Source organism: Podarcis erhardii (genome assembly GCF_964252035.2).
Source record: "Podarcis erhardii genome assembly, chromosome: 1".
Lineage (NCBI taxonomy): Eukaryota > Metazoa > Chordata > Lepidosauria > Squamata > Lacertidae > Podarcis > Podarcis erhardii.
The window spans coordinates 14,567,646-14,591,522 of NC_138497.1; the positions used below are offsets into that span (position 1 = coordinate 14,567,646).

At 43.3% G+C, this 23,877-nt stretch overlaps 2 protein-coding genes across 3 annotated transcripts in view; one reads left to right on the forward strand and one right to left on the reverse strand.

The window, feature by feature from the left end:
* The window catches only part of TDRD9 (tudor domain containing 9), an 86,976-nt gene that overhangs the window by 62,263 nt on the left and 836 nt on the right, over positions 1-23,877 (reverse strand). Inside the window, exon 2 of the mRNA XM_081877093.1 lies at positions 4,001-4,101. Within this exon, the coding sequence (XP_081733219.1) occupies positions 4,001-4,101 (101 nt within the window). The remainder of the gene's footprint in view (positions 1-4,000; positions 4,102-23,877) is intronic.
* On the forward strand, positions 16,148-19,845 carry RD3L (RD3 like). 2 transcript variants are annotated; one of them, XM_081866568.1, is made up of 3 exons: positions 16,148-16,903; positions 17,545-17,851; positions 19,020-19,845. In XM_081866568.1, the coding sequence occupies exons 2-3, from the start codon at positions 17,553-17,555 to the stop codon at positions 19,315-19,317; spliced, it is 597 nt and encodes a 198-aa protein (XP_081722694.1). In that variant the 5' UTR covers positions 16,148-16,903; positions 17,545-17,552; the 3' UTR covers positions 19,318-19,845. The 2 variants fall into 2 exon arrangements, with proteins under 2 accessions (XP_081722694.1, XP_081722693.1); XM_081866567.1 differs by having other exon boundaries at positions 16,150-16,911.

Consider the following 23,877-nt stretch of genomic DNA (forward strand, 5'->3'; position numbering starts at 1 on the left):
ATAAAAGTCCTTTTGAAAATCCATCAGCTTTTAAAGCAAATTTCTCCCAATATACACAGGCTTATATGCAAGTTTACCTAATATACAATTTATTTTTTTGCAAAGCAGATGCTATTGAAATAATGCATTTTTGTATGCTGTTTTGTATGCCAAGACCTGGCTTAGTTACATGAACTATGTTGCCTCTGCAGTTATTAAAAAGATGCTCTTGCATCTGAAGCCACTTTTCTGAAAAAAGCACTTTGCTTACTCCTGTTTATAGCTGGCTATAAATAATCTGGATTCATTTCTGTTCTATACATCTTCTGAATAGTTCTCCTCCTCTGCCCCCGCCCCCACAAAGAGTATTCTTCCCCAAAAAATCCACGCTTTGAATTGAGGATTAACTGGATTTCCTCATATTTGCAGAGTTTGCATTATTCATGGCTTCTTGAAAGATCTGTTTTTTTCTGGTGGCAAAAATCTGGACTTTTTGAAAGCACACAGACAGGCACACAAGCAAGATCCTTTGCCCTTGCTGATACAATGTGTAAATTATTAGAGAATACAAACAAGATTTGGCAGCGGAATCAGCTGCAGACTTCTAAGTATTTTTACAGCACCTCTCGCAATCCTATTTCCCAAAATTACATGGGGGAGAAAAAAAGACCCACTTGATTTAGGTTAACTTAAAAAAAATCCTGTTTACCCAGGTATTTGATGGCCAAATGTTCATATTTTGTATATATATATTGTTCTTGGCAACTTGAAACTATTAGCTGTGAGGGTAAGTGACTAACTGATTAAATGTTTTCACTTGTTCTCATGTTCTTAGATGGTTTCATTGTTTTTAAATGTTTGAAACGTGTTTTTATTTTTAAATATTATTGATTTAACGTTTTGGCTTTGCTGCTCCTCTGGGAGGAAGCGTAAGAATAGGAATGTAAATAAAAACAACAATAGTAATATTTGAAAAACCAAAAAACTGAGTCCTAAAATGGCTTTCCTCTGCAAGTATTATAATGAATATTTGCTGAGCCTCAAATAGCCCCATCCACAGACGCTACATAACACCCTGATGTGGATGAAATGACGTACAATATTGATCGTGCACAAACTGAACTGAAACTCCACTTGCAGTTTACAACAGAAGAGCCACACTAGGAGCGGAATACCTGTCTGGAATCAGCCGGAATGCAGCAGTCTGGTCCCTAACTGAGAAGGGTGCGACAGCCCAGCTTGGACAACCACAACCACACTTCAGTTTAATACTTCAACCATACGTCCATCAGATTCGGCTGGTGGCCCAACAGGGATAGCCTAACTTTTTTCTTTTGTCCATGCTCTGGTAACCTCTCTCTTGTGAAACACAGCAAAGGAAGAATAAAACTCACAGAATCAGAGAGTGGTCATGTTCACACCATTCACCAATTGTCCATGCAGCTAAGCTTCTAAGGAACCTCAGAGCAAGTCCTTGCTTATGGGAATACCTGAAGGCTTACTAAAAAAAAATCTCTCCCTCAACCAGTAATAGTCCCATGTCTGGGATTCTCCATAGCTTCAAAGACAGAAAGAGAAATTGGGAGTTGGCAACAACTCACTAGGAAGTAAACCACTTCTCTCTGCTGAGATGAGAAAGCTGAGGGCACACACCGGACTGTTACAGGATGTTAACAGGAAATACTGAGCCTAGGGCTTGCCGATCAGAAGGTTGGTGGTTCGAATCCCCGTGACGGAGTGAGCTCCCGTTGCTCGGTCCCAGCTCCTGCCAACCTATAAATTCGAAAGCACGTCCAAGTGCAAGTAGATAAATAGGTACCGCTCTGTCGGGAAGGTAGACAGCGTTTCCGTGCGCTGCTCTGGTTTCGCTAGAAGCGGCTTAGCCATGCTGGCCACATGACCCGAAAAAACTGTCTGCAGACAAACGTCAGCTCCCTTGGCCAGTAAAGCGAGATGAGAGCCGCAACCCCAGAGTCGTTCGCGACTGGACTGAACTATCAGGGGTCCTTTACCTTTAAAGACTTCCTGCATTTCACTGCTGACATGAATGTGCAACTTGGGCCACTGTGCTGTTGCCCGGGTTGGGTGGCCATCTGCCATGTAGGCTTTGAGATTCCTGCATTGCAGAGGGTTGGACTAGATGACCATTAGGGTCCCTCCCAATGCTACCATTTTATGATTCTGTAATTCCAAAGCTTTATATAAATGCAACTAGTCTTAACAATCAGCCCCCTTCCACCAAGGTCAATGGCATTTAAAGGTGATTAACTTCAGCTAGATTGTGCCCCTAATGCGCAGTAATACACTTCTCCTCCTTTTAATAAGGTTTTCTGGCCAGGATTCTTCTAAATATAATCCTTGGGAAAACTCATGTACACTACAGCATTCTGTCACAACAGTACAATTCTTGCTGGCTACCCACCCTCTGGCAAATTCAGAGATGTCAGTATGGAAACATCAACAGCTCTGCATGATTTGACCAATGCTGGAAGATATTTTAAGCCGCTAGGAGAAAATGGTTCTGGCAGCATTGGAAAAATCCAAAGAGAATCATTGCTAGGTGCCTAGAAGTTTGTTGGTGACACCCAGAATCCTGAATTTCATGCTGTTTCCTAGCTCTAAGTAGGATCTATAGAAGAAATGTTGACACTGGGTCTTTACGGGCTTAATATTGGCGTCCAATATAAATTTCTCCACAGCACAAATGGTTGCCATGGAACACTTTTTTCTTCTTCACACAGAATCGCTCACCCTCTTGTGAACTGTGACACAGGAAAGTGGGTAGCATTATAAGAAGGCGGGGGTTAAGCCGGTGAGCCCCCAAACCTTTGCTCAGGGTAGGGGCTGAGACCTCTTGTCAAGTTCTGCTAAGTTTGCCGCTGTGGGTGAAGTTATTATGGATGAAGTTGAGGGTTCAGGAAGGGAAGGGGCGTTTCTAACATAGAATCTTCTTGCGTTAGCAGAAATACAAAAGGGGAGACCAAACCAACTGCCCTCAAGATTCTGTGGACTGAACCAACTGTCCCAAAGGTTCTGTGGACCCTGGAAAGCATATAACTTCCTCCTCCAGGCCAAAGATAAGCAACTGTGATTGCTTCAGGAGCGGGATCAGGAGAATTCCAATGGACTTGAGATGAAGGGAGAATCATTCCTCCTACGCTTCCAAAACTGATGCTAAATCCCTTCCTTTGGCCCAAGGAAAACCCTCATAACAGTTTCAATGGTGATGGGTCAGCTGGTGGCAAAGCATGGTCCAGAGAAAACTGGCCTTCTGCAGACGTGATGCTTGGACAGAATGCAAGATAGTTGGGTGGCAAACAATGAAGGAGAACTGCACTCTGCCTGTCCCCAAATTACTGTTGAAGACACTTAACCAGGCACCCCCAAACTCAGCCCTCCAGATGTTTTGGGACCACAATTCCCATCATCCCTGACCACTGGTCCTGTTAGATAGGGTTGATGGGAGTTGTAGTCCCAAAACATCTGGAGGGCCGAGTTTGGGGATGCCTGCACTTAACAGTAGGGAAAGGATAGCCAATCTGATGTGCTCCAGGTGTTGTTGGGACCAGACTTTATCACAGAATCATAGCGTTTGAAGGGACCCCGAGGATCATCTAGTCCAACCCCCTGCAATGCAGGAATGTGAAGCTGTCCTATACAGAGATTGAACCTGCAACCTTGGCGTTATCAGCACCATGCTCTAACTAACTGAGCTATCCAGACTTCCACCAGCCCCAGCTAACATGGTTAATAGCCAGGGACGATGCAGAATGCAATCCAGCAACCTCTGAGAACATCGTGCATTTTCAGTCTAGGAAAATATGCGCTCAGTTCCTCCTGTTGACTCTTGTGCACAAGTGTTGCACATATACACAAACACACTCCAGCTAAACACCACTTTAAGTTCACATACATGATGTTAATCCAGCCTCTACCAAATGCAGCATCTCACAATGCCTTCTCACAATTTACGCATGGCTGCCTAAGGTGCCTTTAAAGTTAAGGAGACTTTTTTTTTTACCTGGTTCACAGGGAGGCCAACTGCTGTCTGATGCATCGAGTTCATCGGACTCCAGTTGTCTGTATCTTTCAACATATTCAACTCCAGCACTCTGTCGAGCTCTGTCAGGTGGGAAGACAAAATACAGTCTCACTCTTATTTCATAAACTCAAAGAAACCTTTATTTTAAAAAAAGTTTTACAAGTTGTGTGTCTTTTGTCTCGCAATTTGATCCTTCTACATGGTTCTGTATGTACTGTGGCATTTTATGTGTTGTGACTTGCAGTTGTTTTTATCAATCGTTTAGTAGTTACTTATTGTAATTGTAAAGAGTGATTTCTGTTTATTTGCCGATGCTTTGAGAGTACACTTGTACCTTGGTTCTCAAATTTAATCCATTCCAGGAGTCCGTTCGGCTCCCAAAAATGGTTCGAAAACCAAGGCGCGGCTTCCAATAGGCTGCAGGAGCTTCCTGCAGCCAAGTTGAAGTCATGGAAGCTGCGTCGGATGTTCGGCTGCCAAAAAATGTTCACAAAACATAACACTCACTTGCAACTTTCGGGTGCCAATTTGTTCAACAACTAAGGCATTCAACTATCAAGGTACCACTGTAGATTTTATTGCGTACTATTATATTCTAATAGATTATTTAAGATTGCTTTGTTTGATATAGTGGTTACATTTTAAAGTTATGTTTTATGGTGACTTTTTATATTGGATCAGATTATTATAAGATGTGTGTTCTTTGTTGCTGTAAACTGCCTTGTGCATAGTAATGAATGAATGAATTTATTAATTCGGTCACAGACAAGTTCCAGCCTGTGCATAGTAATATAGAAAGGTGGCATACAAATTGGAAGTGATATGAAATGAGGCACTCCTGTTAAGTGATGGAGAAGGATGCAGCAAGTTGTAAATGGCAACTGGAGATGCTCACTGGACCAGGTTTGGTCCCTCAGTCACACACTGAGCTCCAAGGTGCACCACAGGGCCGGTCCTACCATTAGGCAGACTGAGGTGATTTTCAACTGTCATAAAAGGACGATGAAATTACATGCAATCAATCATTATTACAGTGGTACCTCAGGTTACATACACTTCAGGTTACATACGCTTCAGGTTACAGACTCCGCTAACCCAGAAATAGTGCTTCAGGTTAAGAACTTTGCTTCAGGATGAGAACAGAAATCGTGCTCTGGCGATTTCCAAGCGACTCTTCAGGCTATTTTTTTCTTCTTGCCTGCTTGCTTGCTGGTATCAATAGCTAGCTATTAAGCACTAACCACAAAAATAACATCAAATTAACAAAAGGAATGCCAGCTTGTCCCTTCAGAGGAATTACTGGGAGGGAAACACAATTTAACACTAAAAATAATTGGCACATTTGTACTAAATATACTCCCACAATAACACGTTAGGCTTTAAAGGAATTCAGGGATTTCAAAAGGTCTTCCCTGACTTAAAGCTATGAAATGACCTCAGAAAAGGTTGTGAGCCAATGCCAGCAAAAGGGGGGGGGGACTGAACCCATACAAAGGAAACCACAGAGACACATAAATATGTACATATTTCACATATATACATCACACATATTTCAAAAGCGAGGAGAGGGATCTTACAAATGACACAGCTATAACGCTCACATTTCTTAAACATGTGTTACAATTTTTATTATTCTATAGAAGAGATGGTCACAACAACTGCACACAATGAAAAACAGGGAGCATCCCAGTATATGGAGCATTTCTATTATCCTTAACGATTTCTCATCCAAAAGCTGGAAGACTTTGCGGCTCTGAAACAACCACCTCACTGCAAGAAGTTGCTGTGGAAGAAGTTGAAGAGCCAATAAACAAAAGCTTAATCCAGACAAGACTGAGGCGCTGATGGCTCCCTAGACCAGATGGATGGGAGGCAGCCTGTTCAAGATGGGGTTACACTCCTCCCGAAGGAGCAGGTACTTAGCTTGTAGGATCCAAGTGACCTCAGTGGCTCCGATTTGTGGCTCCAGCTGTGCCCCTACATCATGGGTAGGCAAACTAAAGCCCAGGGGCCGGATCCGGCCCAATCGCCTTCTCAATCCGGCCCGCGGACAGTCTGTGAATCACCACGTTTTTACATGAGTAGAATGTGTCCTTTTATTTTTAAATGCATCTCTGGGTTATTTGAGGGGCCTGCCTAGTGTTTTTACATGAATAGAATATGTGCTTTTTATTTAAAACACATCTCTGGGTAATTTGTGGGGCACAGGAATTTGTTCATTTTTTTCTCAAAATATAGTCCGCCCCCCCAAGGTCTGAGGGACAGTGGACCGGTCCCCTGCTGCAAAGGTTTGCTGACCCCTGCCCTATGTGGACAGAAGAAGCCTAACCTCTGCTGTCTATGCTCTGGTAACTTCTAGGCTGGACTACTGCAAGGCATTTACATTGTTGAGCTGCCTTTGAAGACAGTATGGAAACTGCAGCTGACATATTATGGACTGAGGCAGGAGAGTCGGAACATATTAACACCAATTCTGGCACTGGTTTTTACCTATGAAGCAAGGACAGCGTCTCCCCACATGAACCAACCCAGACCCTGTGGAGGCCCCTCCTCATGTGCACCCTTCATGGGAGGTTTGGAGGATGGCAACAAAAAAAGGGGATTTTTCAGAGGTGGTTTCCTGCTTGTGAAAACTCTCCATGGGGAGGCACACCTGGAGCCATCTTTGTCCAGTCTCAGGTGCCAGGCAAAGGCTTTTCTTTTCACCCAGCCTCTTAGCCCTTAATTTGAAGGATGGCATTGTGGCCTCTTTTAGCAGGGCAGGACTTGTAGCCCTGCCTTTTGGTTTAACTGTGTTTTCAGTCCTTCATTTGACTTTTTTTTAAAAAAAGTTTTCATTGTTGTTTTTAACTGATTTTAACGTAAGTCACTTTGAGTTAGTTTTTAAGAAAAGCAACTAACATAGTAAAAAGTAGCTATCTTATTACAAAAGAATTTCAGAAATAGACTGGAAAGAGAAGTTGCTGAATTAAAACCATGGAGAGACCTGGTCTGAATAGAGACATTGGATTCTTATCTCATTATACAATACAAGATAAAGCTATTTTTAGCCATCTCACCCCTTGCTTTTTCCTGTAAGACTAACTGCAGTTGTTAACAATCGTCAACAGGTTTCCCACACCTATCAGCCAATCACCCATTCGCAACACCCTTCTGAGTAATACCCCTCCCCACATTCTCACTATATATAAGGGTCTGGTGACTTCTGTTTCAGTGTATCTGAAGAAGCGTGCATGCACACAAAAGCTCATACCAAGAACAAACTTAGTTGGTCTCTAAGGTGCTACTGGAAGGAATTTATTTTATTTTATTTTATTTTTTGTTTCGACTACGGCAGACCAACACGGCTACCTACCTGTAAATAGTAAATAGTGGTAGCAAAGCTCCCCAAAGGAAAACAAAGGTTTTCAAACAACACATCCACTAGCAGCACAAGTCAGCGCCACCTCTCCAGTGCCAATGCAAGGGGTGCCAGTTCTCAGTGCTACACAATCAGGATACTGGTTCCTGCGGCTGGAGTAGGGTTGCAGATTTCAGCTTCGCAATGAATGGAACATAGTTTATTGGAGATTTGCAACAGGGCAAATGTTTTTGGGGTTTTTTAAGGTTCCCCCCACCCCCCACCAAATGATGACTGAATGAAAACCTACACCAAATCCATTAATCGCCAGAACTTAAAATATAAAAAACATGTCGTGGGACTAGCTATTCTAACACGGAATTTTCAGCATACAAGATGGCTGGTCTTGACCTATAATGCTCTCGATAATACAAAGTGACAGGGTGCTAAGGCAGCACATGAACAATGGGAATTTAAGTGGAAGCAGTAAGATGTACCAAAGCCACTGGAAATCGTAACTCTGAACGCAAGCACTTGTGACAGCATCCCATCTTCCACAAGCCTGGATATTTCTGAGGCCCTTATTTTTCCACTTTAATACCCAATTCTCCATCCCTACATCAATGTTTTTGTTAGCAAGAGACTAGGGGTTTTACTTAATACTGATGCCAGCATCAATCAACCCAGAAGTTGTGCTTTCATCTGTATGGATGCTCTTACAAACACTGCCCCCATTCCAGCACCAGTGTCTTCCTCATCCCTCACAGCTGCTTCAGTTATAGCTGGCAAAGGGCTGAACGACAATGTGAGGTCACTGCTGAAAGTGGATGCCCTATGTCAAATTTGCCCTTCCCCAAGCTTACACTGAGGTGCACTTACCTGCCATGGAAGCAGGTGCCTATTGAGACTGATTGGGCAGAAGTTCAACAGTAGGGGGAGCCAGAGACAAAGAGAGGCAAAAATGTCGGTTTCCTTTTGATTAATTTACTGTGGTGTTGGGGGGGGGGTTAGTGAGATGCCTCAGGGTTCTGTCCTCTCCCCCATGCTTTTCAACATCTACATGCAGCCACTGGGAGAGATCATCAGGGGGTTTTGGCCGGGTGTTCATCAGTATGCGGATGATACCCAGCTCTACCTCTCTTTCAAATCGGAACCAGTGAAGGCCCTGTGTGAGTGCCTGGAGTCGGCTGGAGGATGGATGGCATCTAACAGATTGTGGTTGAATCCTGACAAGACAGAAGTACTGTTTTGGGGAGACAGGGGGTGGGTAGGTGTTGAGGACTCCCTGGTCCTGAATGGGGCAACTGTACCCCTGAAGGAGCAGGTATGCAGCCTGGAGTCATTTTGGACTCACAGCTCTCCATGGGGGAGCAGGTCAGTTATGTGTCCGGGGCAGCTATCTACCAGCTCCATCTGGAGTGCAGGCTGAGGGCCTTCTCGGTTGTGGTGCCCGCCCTGTGGAACGCCCCCCCCCCATCAGATGTCAAGGAAATAAACAACTATCTGACTTTTATAGTGTTTTATGAAGTCATTTTTTACATGCTGTAAGCCGCCCAGAGTAGCTGGGGAAACTCAGCCAGGTGGGCGGGGTATAAATATTATATTATTATCATCATCATCATCATAATTATCACTACTACTACTATTTTAAATGTGTACTAATAGCGTTTTCCGGAAAAAGAAGTGCCAGAGCTCACCGCCATAGTCGCCAACGTCGCCGCCATCTTGAAACCAAAATCACATGACTAGATGCTGGGCTATACCATCTTATAGGGAGATTGTTTCCCCCCTCAAATCTGTGCATCACAAAAAGGATGATCAACACAGTACGCTGATATGGTGCTGCTCACACTTGCCTTACTTTAGCCTACTGGCCGACAGCTTCCTTTCTTGATTGGCTCCTGATGCTCTTCCTGAAAGAGCCCCCACCCACCCCTCGCAGTTTCTGATTGGTAAAACTTTCACTCTTTCAGCATCGATTATTCTGCAACTCCATCTTGTTGCCTTCTTTGGCAAAGAACACCTGTTGGTGCTACGCAGGGTTGCAGGAACCTAATCCGGCAGCGATACTTTTGCTTTGCTTTTGACGTGTGCATGGGCAACCTAGCAACGTCGGATCTCCTGCCGCGCTTTACGCCGCTGGCAGCACCATCACTCCCCACCATGCTCCGGGGCACGAACACTCAAGGCAGGGAGGATGGCGAAGGTGGCGGCAGCGCAAGGCAGGGGCCAAGAAAAGATGCCAGAACTGGGTTCCGGCACGTTCCACCAGAAGAAGAAGAAAGCATTGTGTACCAGGCCATAGCAGCAGGTCTCTGAACCATCCGCCACTGGAGAACATAGGAGAATGCTCTTGTGCTCCTAAAAGAAGAAGACTCCTGCTGGATCAAGCCAAGGTCCTAGCTAGCTAGTTCAGATTCCTGTCCTCACAGTGACCAACCAGATGCCCTAACAGGAAACCTGCAAGGAACAGCATTCTCCCCAACAACCTTCCCTAAAAACTGATATTCAGTGACAAATGCCACCTCTCACATTGGCGGAAGTACACAACTGTCTTAGCTAGTGGCCATTGAAAACATTATCATCCATGAAATTAATCTAGCCTTCCTTTAAAGAGATCAAAGTCTGTGGCCTTCACTACATACTATAGGAGTTCCACCATGCAACTATGTCCTGCTTGTTGCCTTCCCAAGTCTTCTGGCTGGTCACTGTGGGAAATGGTATGTATTAGTACGGGGGTCAGCAAACTTTTTCAGCAGGGGGCCGGTCCACTGTCCCTCAGACCTTGTGGGGGGCCAGACTAGATTTTGGGGGAGGAAATGAACGAATTCCTATGCCCCACAAATAACCCAGAGAAGCATTTTAAATAAAAGCACACATTCTATTCATGTAAAAACACGCTGATTCCCAGACCGTCCGCGGGCTGGATTGAGAAGGCGATTGGGCCGCATCCAGCCCCCGGGCCTTAGGTTGCCTACCCCTGCTTTAGTGTGATCCAACAGAGCTGCTATTACATTATTATTATTATTATTATTATTAATAATACTCGCTGAAAAGAGTTTTCATCCGATGTAAATGGCAGCAACATTCACAGGGGCTGTGGCCTTTCCTTTAGTAGACAAGGTGGCATTCAAAACTGGAAGACGCTTGAATTCAGCTACTGAAATAGGCTGATCGGGAAAGGAAAGGGGGGAATGGAAAACTCATTAATTCAAAAACCTTAATGCGCCACTGCATTAACTAGCATGACGCGTACCTTTTCAGAATTTCAAAGCTTCGGGCTTAACAGTTATAAATATTGAAGACTATGTAGAACCGCAGAATAAAATCTAAATTCTTAACCCAAAAGGGGGGGGGTCGGTGCTAACTATACAAGCTACGTACAAAAGGTGTGCAGCTTACAGGCCTTGCATTCAACCTGCTCAGTCACTTTTTCTAGGCCCAAAATGACTTTCAGCATTCCCTGATCTCACAGCCATCTTATTTCATCTGACCTTAGTTTATCGGTTGAGTCTTGCCTATCATTCTCATTTTTTCCTTGGAAAGGACCACAGCATCATTTAAGTGAAGGTTTGTTTTGAGGAGGGAGGGGGAAGAGAGAAATCAATCACAACTCAGGTGCACACCCCTTGCTTCGCTTCTGAATGTGGAAAATATATAGAAAGAGTACCCCTTGGCAGTTAAAGAGTTCTCTTGAAGGGCAAGCTCACATTTGTACATTATAAAGCCTGCAACCCACCCCCACCCCCCACAAATGAGATGGCCATCAACTTAACCTTGGCAGTCAGCTGTCATGTCCAGGCTTTCAGCTGGATGCCCAAAGCAGCTCCAGCACATAGCCAAGACATGTCAATCATAAGCCCTAAATATGACTACTAGGGGTCATTCTGACATAGGAATAGTACTGAAGAATTTTAATGCCTCCATTAATAATTAGTCCAGTGAGTTTTAAAATTCGCAGGCCACGGACCACCAGTGGTTTAGATTGCACCTAGAAAGACCACAGAAGAAACTGCTGATGGTTTCTCTTGAGTAAAAAATGCTGGTGACTGTAAAATAAAAACTTAACGACTTCACCCCTCTGATGCAGTTGTACGCAACACCAGACCTATCATAGGTTATGGGATTTCTGCAGGAAGATATGGGATACACACTGATTGGAAATGAAGCAGTGTGACTGCCCTAAAACTCTTCCAGGAACAAACAGCACTAAAAGTGGGATCACGTATGACCACCCTGATACCATCACGATCACAAATGGTCACAAAAGCCTGATAAATAGGACACTGAGAAACACCCTTATTAACAATGCAATTTGAGCGTTGTGCTATTGCAGCAGTACAGTGCCAACTTAGCTCTGAGCCTGTGCTTTTTGGGTTTCATACACTGTACTATTTTGACCAGGCATAGGCAAACTCGGCCCTCCAGATATTTTGGGACTACAACTCCCAACATTCCTAACTAACAGGACCAGCGGTCAGGGATGATGGGAGTTTTCCCAAAACATCTGGCGGGCCGAGTTTGCCTATGCCTGATTTTGACTGACGGATTGCTTTATTGATTGCTTTGTAAGCTGCTGGGACCACGCATGATGAAAACGACTCTCTCTACACTGGAAATAAATAAAACTGCAGCCCAATTTTTAAAGTGGTTTTGTGTGTTTTTTTACTGCCCAGGAAGGACAATTTCTGCCTCCAGTGCAAAGCCTATTATGCACTTTAACTTGGGGGAGGTGGGGGGGGAGCAATCGGTGCCCTGTCACAGACAGCAACACATCTCAGGCCAGCCTTGCCCAAAATCCAGGCAGCCTACCTGGGACAAGAGTCCTTTTTTTATCCTGTGCCCCCATCCCCTTCAAATCTAACCACAATTTTCTGTGACTTTCCCCAGCTTCCAGAGCTATTTAAAATTGCTTCTTAAGAAGGAACATCTGGTCCATAGAACTTTATGTCCAACTTCTACCTAGTGCCACCACCCTAGTGCCTCACAACATTGGAAGTTGTCTTATACCCCAGGATGCTTCTTTTCAAAACAGTCCAATACTGCCTACTCTGACTGGCAGCAGCTCTCCGGGAACCTAGGCCAGGGGTTGCCGACACAGGAGACACAGGGGCCCATATCCCTGCAATCACCTCCCATGTGGTGCGTGCTAAAGGTCTCAGCAAATAATCCCCTCCAAACTACGCCGTATGTGAGAGCCTGTTTGCTTTGGCTTCTCCTACGAATGCTCCCAGAATGCCACAATGGGGCACACACCATCACTCCCTTTTTGAACAAAGAAGAGATGCAAAGAGCTTCTCTCAGGGAATGAATTGGGTGGTGGCTGATGTAGGTGCCTTTTTGCCTACCGATGTGAGATGGGGAAATACTATATTGTGTTGCTGTTTCTTTTTCTGCTCTTTTAGATGCAGCAGGCCTTTAGAATTACGCAACACCCACGGCGGCGGCCATTTTGTGGAACTTTCCCAGAAAACATTCATTAGTCTGTGGGGGGGGGGGTCTCTTTTGGGTTTGCGTTCTTATTATGCCTTTTGTGTTTTTATCTGTTTTGAGCCACCCTGAGATCTACAAATCAAGGGTGCTATACAAATTTAATACAGGCAACTCTCAATTTACCTGGGGGTTACGTTCCAAGGCATTGCGTGTTTAAGTGGAATTGCATATATTCGAAACGCCATTGAAAAAGCCTGCAAACACCCAGTTCCACCCACCCACCCCCCTTTTTGTGATTTTTCAGGTACAGAGCAATGCGCTTGTGCACGGTCACAACACATATCGGACGTACCTAGAGCGGTCACTGCCTATAAATAAAAATTTGGAATATCCCCGCTGGCCTAAGAAGGAACAAAAGCCAGCAACAGTTGCAGGCCTTGTCTTAGGCAGACAAGGTCTGACTCTGAAGCCTGCTCCTTTCAACAAGGAAATAAAGAACTTTTAGATGACATCTGAATGCAGAGGGAGATATTTAATGTTAGATGTTTTCTTGTGTTTTTACTATTCTGTTGGGGGCCGCCCAGTGAGGCTGGAGCAACCCAGTCAGATGTGTGGCATATAAATAATAAAAAGTTATTATTATATTTTATTATTATTAATAATAATTGATGCTGCCAACTGAATATGGGACCTTCTGAATACTTCTGTTTAATGGCTACTACTATTTAATGGCTGCTTTTATATCCCACTTTCTTCTCCAATGAGAAAGTAGATTCCCACACAACAACCCAGTGAGGTAGGTTAGCCTGAGAGGCAGTGACTGGCCCAAGGTCACCCTGTGAGCTTCACTGCTGAGTGCAGAGTTGAACCCCAGCCTCCCAGGTCCTAGTCCAACGCTCTAACCACTAGACCAGTGTTTCCCAACCTTGTGCCTCCAGCTGTTTTTGGACTACAATTCCCATCATCCCTGGCCACTGGTCTTGCTAGTCAGGGATGATGGGAGTTGTAGTTCAAAAACAGCTGGAGGCACAAGGTTGGGAAACACTGCACTAGACCACAATGGCTTTCTTGGCATAGATTCTGCCACCAAGTGATGGTGCCTCCGCAACTATAATGAATACTAATTAAAAGCCTCCAACTAGTACAGTTAATATAGCATATATGTCTTTAAAAAGCAACAAAGACAGAAAGGAAGCCTTATGTAAGTAAGGAGGCCAGCTCTACTTACTGCTCCAGATAAAAAAAAAAAAAGAAATCTTAAGTTAATACTTCAGGCCATGAGTCATTTGCCAGCTGAGATCAAGCAGAGCTGTTTTCTTCATAACGTGCTACAAGAGAGCATCACTTTATCTGAAACAAGGGAGGGACACCGAAATCGTAGGAGGTTTAAATCTGCCTGCTCTGCAGATTTCAGAACTTTTTGTCTGTTCGTTTTGGGACCAAGTAGCACAAGCAAACTTAGCAAAAGTTGCATCGAAACACATTTGGAGACGGCAGAGTATCGTTGCACAGCAGAGGGTCACTTTCAGTAATGTCCTCCTGGTTGTGACCACATGGCAACAGGGCCATTACAAAAAGAGATTACAGCTATTTCACCCACCCCTCCCCACAAAAAAAGGGTGCTAAATCACCCAAAAGCCAGCATGGTATAACAGTCTAGGTGTCACGCCAGGATCAATTTTGGGAACGTGAGGTGCAACGAGAGCATCCAGCCCTCTGAATTCACACAACTATATTATTTCCTTATTAGTTAGCACATTCTTAAATAAACTACCTACCTATGAAAATACATAGGGGTGTGTGGAGAAGAGAATCCAGTTTTTCCATGGAAGCATTAGCACTTATGCCAACACAGAAGGTCTGTCAAACTAAATTCCAACCTGAGCTTTGCTTTGCTGCATCCAGCCACGGGTGGGGGGAGGAATGCCAGACATTTACAATTTCTACCCACACTATAGACATTTTAAGCAAGCCTAATATCTCCAGCAGATTGCTCACCAAACATACAGGTTACAGAATTTACTTAGTCCTTTTACAGAAGAATCGCATTCTCCAAGGGAATGTGTAACAGGGTGGGTGTTGTTGTTTTTTTTAAAAAAGAACTTTCTAGTTGCAGTACAGGTTTTTGTGTGTGTGTTTTTTTTACAAAAATTAAAATTAAAAAATAGTGCAGGGACCTGGCAAATCCACTGGAGAAAAGTTGGCGGGGAACATTTTAATTCCGTCGGAAATTTTGCAAAGGCAGCTGTGCCATTGCAAGTCCAGTCTCTTCCCCGTTTTTTTTTTTTTTTTTTTTGGTGGGTTTTATTTTTTGTACTGCCCCAAACACAATGCAATGTGAAAGCCTCCCTATTGAGGATGATTAATACTGACACCTGAATTTTTCCAACATATAAGTAACATCGGCTTTAATAACAGCCACACACGTCACCCTTTATATTGCATGACATCCAGGCCAGATCTGCATGGCCGTTCTACCACACGAAGCAGTTCAATACAACACAACGGAGGGGGAAGAGGGCTGGCTGGGAGAGACCAACACTTACAAAAGAGAATATTGTCACTGGAAATTACAGCAGCGGGAGGGAAAAACAGAATAGACTTGTATTCTACACTTTCTGTTCAGGTTTATGGTAGGAAATGAAATAAAAGGTTTGGCAAAACGGCCGTTTAAGACTTTTTGCACGAACAACACATATAATGAATCTTGAAAGGGGGTACTTCTCCCCTCCCCAATCAGCCAGTCAGCAAAGGCAGACTAAGAAGGTCGTCATATTCACATAATGGAGGAGAAAAGTCTGCAGTAAAACCTGGGTATTGTTTCTTAAAAGAGCCAGGGATCTAGGTTTCTTGGAGGGGGCCACTGTTCAGTAGTTAAGATCGTGTTTTGGACGCAGAAGGCTCACAGGTTTCCGGGCATCCCCTTTTGAACAAAACAGGTAAGCCAAGGATAAGAAAGCTCTCTCTGCTTGAGATCTGGAAGGCCACTGCCAGGCAGAAAAGACAACACTGAGATAGGTGGACATACTGAAGGCTGCCTTATCCTAGGCCAGGCTACGTGCATTTACTTCCAAATCCTAGCTAGGATTTTTATTTTTCAAAACCAAGTTTCTCGTGGCTTATTGGAGGTGCTAGCAAAGCAAGCTGCTTCTTTAAATACCTTCATCATGTTAAAAAAAAACCCCACGAAACCGTTAACAGCTGCGGACTATAAATAAGAACTACGCAAATACTAAGAGATTAATTTAATCAGGGGAAGTATAGACTAGGAATCTCTCTCTGTATGCGGCCGTGCAAGTAGCCCTCAACTGGCACAAATCCAGTTGAGATGAGCTATCGCAAGGCTGTATTGGTTTGTTATATATGTGTGTGTTAACTGTGGATAGGTAAAACAGAGCAGCTGCGCTGACCTGTCCTCTTCTTCCTCTACCACAAGTCTAACAGGAGGGGACAAAGGGGGGGGGGGAATCCGGCATCAAAATGGCCTGAAAGTTTAGTTCGACAACGAAAGCAACGTGGTTATTTTTAGAGCACTACAGGCATAGAAATAGAGCGCCAAACTGTGACCTACAGCTATGCACATCCAAGCATCGCATCATCCGACCGACAGTCTTAACTTTAGCTAGAAGCACATCTGGCATGACTTCAGACCATCGTTGTTCATCCAGCTACCGACAATAACTTTGGATGCATATCACAGCTGTAAGAAGCTTCTGAAATCCTCGTCCTTGCCTTTATTTTTTAAAACAAAACAAAGCCCACACAACAGACCAACTACTGCTCAAGACAAAACTGTCTAAAAGGCAGAAACCCTGAATGGACTTTGGGAGAAGAATTTCAGAAGGATCCACGTCCAAGTGCACAGGCTCTCTCTAATATAAGAAGCAGCAAATTAAGCAACCTGAGAAGCTGGAAAAGGATGCAAAAAGATGATTGTGCCATCTTCAGTGCTCCTTTCTCAAGTGGGTAGAGTGAGGAATGCTTGTCTGCTTTTTTACAGAATGTGCAACTGCCTGTAAAAGGGAACGATGCTGGAATAAACAGCCTTCACGTCGAGCAAAACTCATACACAGCCACATCAGGGAAAGATACGCCTTTCAATAAGTACAGTAAGTAGGTGAGTCATTTCACTCAAAACTTACAAAATGAAAATTAAAAGCACAGTACTGTAGTTGTATTGACTTTAGAAATTGTATTGTCTAAAAACGAAACAAACAAGGATCAGAAACGACCAATGTCTTTCATGGGAAGGGTAGTGATCTGGACTTCCAGATTTCTAACAGTTTAGTAAACTGCAGGCATCCACATGTGTGTATGTATTCATGTTATGTACATGCATATCTTAATAACTGGAACTATTAAGTTCAGTGGAAAAACTTTTCTATCTCTGTTTTAAAAAATCACATTTGTGAAGTTTTTTGGGCTTTGCTTAGTTAACTCTTCATACAGTGCAAAAAGCTTAAACATAAACACACACACACAGCATAACCTGACCCAATCCAAACATGTTTGAGTCCAATTGGTTTTAAAGGGGAAGCAAGCTTATATGTCCAGATTGTTACCAAATAGTGTGATCCTATATATGTCTACTCAGGTACAAGGCCCACTGAGTTCAATGGGCTTTGCTCCCAGGTAAAGTGTGTATAGGATTGCCGCCTCTATGTGTCAGATTGTGTGGTAATTTACGAATGTTATAACTGCACCCAACAAACCTGAAGGCAGAACCTTCTCTCTCATCTTTTTAAACCAGCTGCCAAAATGCCATTCTTTGGCTGGATGAAATGGCCAAAAAACTACTCCTATAAGACCGGACAGTACCCTGGCTCAGAGGTTGTGACCAAGACCCTCCTGAGGGAACTGAAATGGCACCTCAAGGAACGCGAGCGCCTGATACAGGAGATAGAAAATGAACAAAAAGTTCAGAAAACTAGTGTGGATTACAACTGGCTGAAGAGCCAGCAAACTCCTCAGATAACTATCCCAGCGACTGAACAAAGACAGCTTGAAGTCCTTTGCTCCCAAATCCAACCGTGCCAAACTGGAATCATTCTCAGCAGGTAACACCGTTTTATTGACCTAGCATCACATAAACGTCTGCAAAAAATCAAGTACTGCAAAGACCTTTCCTTGCAGTTTCATCTTAATAATGCTTCTGGAAAGTAAACCCCAGGTAGATAGTCCTCAGTGTGGTTACATAGTTCATTGCAAGTATGCTCTGGACTCTAGCCTTAGCTTATTCCGAAGTCCCTCCAAGTTCAATGGGTCACCTCAAGCCAAGTGTGCATAGGAGCGATTTTGGCAAATTTAACTGCACAAGTTAAATGCTGGTTGATGTAACTTTCAATGTTTATCTGTTCCCTGAATGTGATGAACAAAACGTCTATGCTAAAGCCTTCTAGAAACAAAAGTTTAGCTTTGCTATGCAAATTCAATGCCTATTAAAAGGTCTTTATTATTTAAAAATCAGGTGCATGCATTATTTCTGCTAGACATGATATGTATCGGCATATGGATGAACCACCCTTTTCCCCAGTGTGTATAGCTTAAAATTTGCTTGCTATCATTGTGGTTGTGAAACTAGTGAGTCGCGATCCAAATTCATACACATGTTGGTAAAGCTAACATGTGCGACTCACAAAAGCAGCCTATTAAAAGCTCTCCATTAAAACATTCCTAATTCTATACATACAACTTTTCACCCACAGGCAGTGTATAGGAATTCAAAAAAGAAAATCAGAACAATCCTATGCTCTCTTTTTGAGCCCAGTAAAAGACTGGAGGGCAACGTCAGTTTGAATCAACTTGCTCAGACAGCTTAATATGGGAAGGGGGAGCAGAATAGCTTCCACTGTTGTATGACATCAATATGTATTACAAGCGCCATTCTCCTCTGTTCCTTGATGGTGTCTTTAGAAAGCAACCACAAAAAGGGCAGAACATCTTTCTCCGCTGCCACCAAAAACAAAAGAGATAGAAGCGATAGGCACATACCAGCAAATTCAGGTTGCTCCTGTATAGGTATCAGGCAACAAAACCACTTCCCCGAAACATCAGACTCTTGCAATAAGTGATAGGGAAAATCTACTGGAAATTCCCTTCCATGCAATACACAGCAAAGGAATCAAAATTAATGCTCAATTTAATATATATATATTTTTAAAAGTTGTCTGGAAGCAACCTTAGATTTCAGGTTGTTTGGGTTTTTTCCCGCCCTCTTCTTTCTAGATTCCGTGAGGTTCTGGCAGAAAACGACGTTTTACCTTGGGAAATTGTGTACATATTCAAGCAAGTTTTAAAAGAGTTCCTAACCAATCTGGAGAGAGAGGCTCAACAGGAGCAGCTGGCCGACGTTTGGAATACAAATTGCTCCATGCACTTTGCAGCGCCTGGCGACAACTCAGGCAAAACAGACAAAGAGGAGATCCCGACTGTATCTAGTTATGTTGACAAGAACACACAGGGCATGTTTCCAACTTTCTCCCACAGAATTTGGAATCTTCCCTATTACTACCCATCAAGTTAAGTTTCCCTCTCTTCCCAAGGTTGCCTCTGATGTCCCTCGGTTACCAGCTTTCAGCAAGATTCAACAACTCTGAAGAAATCACAAAATTTTATACCACTCCAGCCCCATTGCTGCAAATTCAGAATGTTAAACCTGTTACAACTTGCATATAATTTACAGTCCTTAGGATAATTAGAATGCCAGCCTCTTTCTACTGTTTTGCTAGCTAACCATGTTGTGTAAAAGAACCTTCCTAACCCAATCCATACTGTAGAGTAGACTTTTTTAATGAGGTGTCTGAAGTATGCTGTTCATAATGTTCCTATAAGCATGTACGGTATAAAACTTCAGTTTGCAATATTTTAAAAATGAAATCACTGTATAAATAATAAATTATGTTAAACAACTACCAGACTTTTAGAAGACATCTGAAGGAAGCCCTGTTTAGGGAAGCTTTTAATGTTTGATGGACTACTGTATTTTAATAATTTGTTGGAAGCCGCCCAGAGTGGCTGGGGAAACCCAACCAGATAGGCGGGATATAAATAATAAATTTATTATTATTATTATTATTATTATTATTATTATTATTATTATTACTGTGAAAAGCAATAACAAATGGGGGAGGGGAGATTGTTCTATGGTCGGCAGGCATGCAATCTTTTCCAAAGTAAGTCATTTACTTTCTGAAATGAAAACTCAACAGTAAAAAAGGGAAAAATTATACAGCCTTTTCTGCACTCTTATTTATAACGTTGGTTTTCAGCAGATAGGAAGCACTCTGGTCTAAGGCAAATCACAAAACAATGGACACCACTATTTGCTTTTTCAATGAGAGAGGCAGGGAAAGAAAAAATCAAGGACAGCACTCATTTACTACTGTTAATACTTGTGTAAGAACGATGCAGCACTTCCACCGTGTAACAAATTTAAGAGCTCTGATCTTCTCTGCTTCTAATCATCCTAAAGTAGAAAAATACCTAAAGAGGGGGAGGGGCATGAAGTGGAAATAAACCACAAGTCCTATGCGGCAGTGTGGGGTTAAAAAGTGGATTGCAGATTTGATAAGTCTGATTACCACAGTACATGGCAGCCAACAGAATTTTTGTGAAGAAACAAAAAGGTTCCCTATACAGTAAAATTCCTGGTTAGATCTAAAAACAAACCAACTTGGGATACATTCATATAAACACTCCAATCTTGCTTGCTTTTATATACATGTTGTTAGTCTGTGGTTTTTAAACACTTCAATATATGCTTTTCCCCTCAAGCATTTGTTGTGGGGGGGGGTTCATGCAGAAGGGTGGTCCCCCCCCCCCAATAGCTTGAAACTGACATGTGGGAACTGTGGCCACAACTGACATAAGTAGAGCAGAAAATCAATGAAAATAGTTGCCAGAATTGACTTTTCCGCAAACATATCCAAGCTAAATTTAACTCCCACCATTACGGAACAGCAACTGACACGCTTGCAGTTTTAGGGTTATGCCACCAGATAGCAAAGGCAGAGTCGAGAGGCAAACGCTGCAATCCTAACCCCACTTCACCTGAAAAGAAGTCCCACTGAATTCAATAGGACTTGCTTTTAAGTAAAAACGGGACTTTAGTTTCCTATTGCATACACACATTTCTTTTGCCCCTGGTGCTTAGAATATAATAAATTGTGTAGGTTTTCAAGGCTGCATCTTGAATCCAACGCACTCCTAGAATGAGGGAAAAAACTGTTCGTGCAAGGAAGCTAATCTCCGAGTTCCGTCAATTCCCCTTTGCAGTCCGATCTTGATTTTCTGCCTTTTACGCACCTATCCTTTTTATTTAAATAAAGCCCTCCCAAAGAAAGGAAGCCTTATTCCCCAAAATTCATCATCCAGACACCGCCCACCCCCAAACCCTTGCAACAGCCAAGGGTTCCACAGCAGGATATGCAGAGACCTCCACACAAAGCGGTGCATGCGCAGTCTGCATTCATGGTGTTGGGAGGGCCAGGGGATCGATGGCCCTGTGGATGGTATTGGACTACAAATTGCATCAGCGCCTTGTCATCACTGCCAGTGGTCAGAGATATCGGGACCTAGTCCAATACTCTAAACACTACACGCAACCGACTCCGACCAGTTGACTGAATGGAGGCGGGGGGAGAGAATCTCTCTCAGCTGCTATCATATTGTTAATCTTTGGAAGAGAAGAATGTAAGCAGAGCCCTGCTGGATATGGCCAAACGAACCCCACCTTGGGGAAAAAAAATCCTGCATTTCAGGGGGTTGGTCTAGATGACCCACATGCCCCTTCCAACACTACAAATCTATGATCCTATTCTCAGAGTGGCCAGCCAGAGGATGCTTGCCTGTGGGGAAACCCAAAAACATATATATCATTTCCCCTTCCCACTCCCACATGTCTAAGTATTTTTTTACCCCCCTCTTGTAATTTCTTCTCCCTTTCTCCTTTCACACTCAACTTGTACCTTATTCCCTGCCTTCAAAACTCCCATTTATTCCATCATCCCTCATCCATGATCCTATTACATTTCTGCTATATCCCCTTCCCTTTTGGTTTCCAGTCTATTGTTATTATTAATAAATATGAAACCTTTTCTCTCACAGTCTAATTTCCTTCACTTCCTCCTCTAGCTTTTTCCCCACTTAGGACAGAGACCTTCCTTCCTTCCTTTTGCCCCTGAACATCTCCCAGCCATCTTGACTCTGAAGGCAAGGAGTTGTTGGTGCAGGCACCAGCCTAACCAAAAAAGCTGACATAATTAAGGGGCTGGGCAGGCAAGAGAGAAGGAACTGTGGCGCTGAGGCCTGCCTTTAAGTGGCCCAAGGCCCATCGTTTGAATAACACGGTTCTAGATTTTGCACAGATAGACAGCCATTCTGAATACTGCAAAGCCGTGCCTGTCCAGCCCTGTCCCAAAGAACTCATCCCTCCTGCAGAGGAGTCAACCATCAATACATAAAGAAAAAGTGGCTTTATAAATCAGTCTTGTGACTTTTGAGAGAGAGCGCACACCTGTCAGGTTTTACTTGACCAAGACATACCTTACCCACTGATATTTTAAAATATATGCCGCTTAGATTCCTGGCTTTGAAATTTTGAATTGTAATTCTAATTTATACAGCTTAGATTTTAATTTTATTGACTCCTGTGTTGTTGCCGCTGTTTTTAGATTACTGTACATTAGCTTTTGCTTTCATTCCAAAAACTGCCGGCAGGGTCAAAGTGGGCAAGTGAAGTGTTGATCACCTGGTGGTAACGTGATTAGCTTGGAAATCAAACAATCCATCAAATCAATACCTAAGAGATATCAAAAGCTCATCTAGTCCAGCATCTTCTCTCACAGGGGCCAAAAAGATGCCTTCAATAAGTTCACAAACAGTAGTTAACATATTACCAGATAGCATGGGCATAGTGGGAGTGGGGCAGGAAGGGGCAGCTGCCCCATGAATAAAAATCAAAAATATATAACTGAGGTTCTGCCCCCCCAAACAAAAGGCCTGCACCCCACAACAAAAATCCTGGCTATGCCCATGCCAGGTAGTCAGCCTCAACCACCTGCTTTTCCGGGTGACTGAGGTGAGATCATACCCCTAAAATACTCCCCCTTTCCCCCTTCTGTTTCTAATGAAACACATAACATACACTCTGGGGCCTCAAATGTCTTTTTAGACTGAGTATTCCTAAGAGGCTATTTCTCTTGGACATTGGGCTTCACTTGCTTTCCTCCAGTCTCCTGGAGCTACAAACACCTGCCTGCAATGAGGAACAAATAATCTTAACAACAAAAGCAGCAATCCCACACACCCCTACCTGGGAGTAAGGCCCCTGTGAACCCCACAGCACTTACTTCTTGAGTAAACACATACAGGATTGTGGCCCAGCCTATTTTTCATTGCAAAGCAGTCCCGAAGAGACCACTTCATCAGCTGCATGAAATGTTTTATTGGAAAAAAGCTTATTTTTCCTTTGGACAAATTAAATACAGTGGTACCTCGGGTTAAGTACTTAATTCGTTCCGGAGGTCCGTTCTTAACCTGAAACTGTTCTTAACCTGAAACAACTTTAGCTAATGGGGCCTCCTGCTGCTGCTGTGCCGCAGGAGCACGATTTCTGTTCTCATCCTGAAGCAAAGTTCTTAACCTGAGGTAATATTTCTGGGTTAGCGGAGTCTGTAACCTGAAGCGTATGTAACCTGAAGTGTATGTAACCCGAAGTACCACTGTAATCTATGGCATTTTAACCTTGGGGTGGGTATTGTTTTCACTAGGTTACACATTTTTGTGTTTTTATATTGTAAACTGCCCTGTGATGCGGTAAGCAATAAATATAGATTGTGCAGGTTAGCCTGCAAGGCCCCAACTCTTCTCAGGGATTAATGTACTCTACTAATTAGGTTTGGGGTGAGTGCATTATGCAGCTCTATTTCTTCCCAAGATTACTATTTCCACCATTCAACAGAACAGCAATCTACAAATCCTGTTTATTAAATTTGTATGCCGCCCTTCATCAAAAAAACCTCAGGGCAGTTCACCGCATTAAAACACAGAATAAAAACACAAAAACAGTACATAATAAAGACAA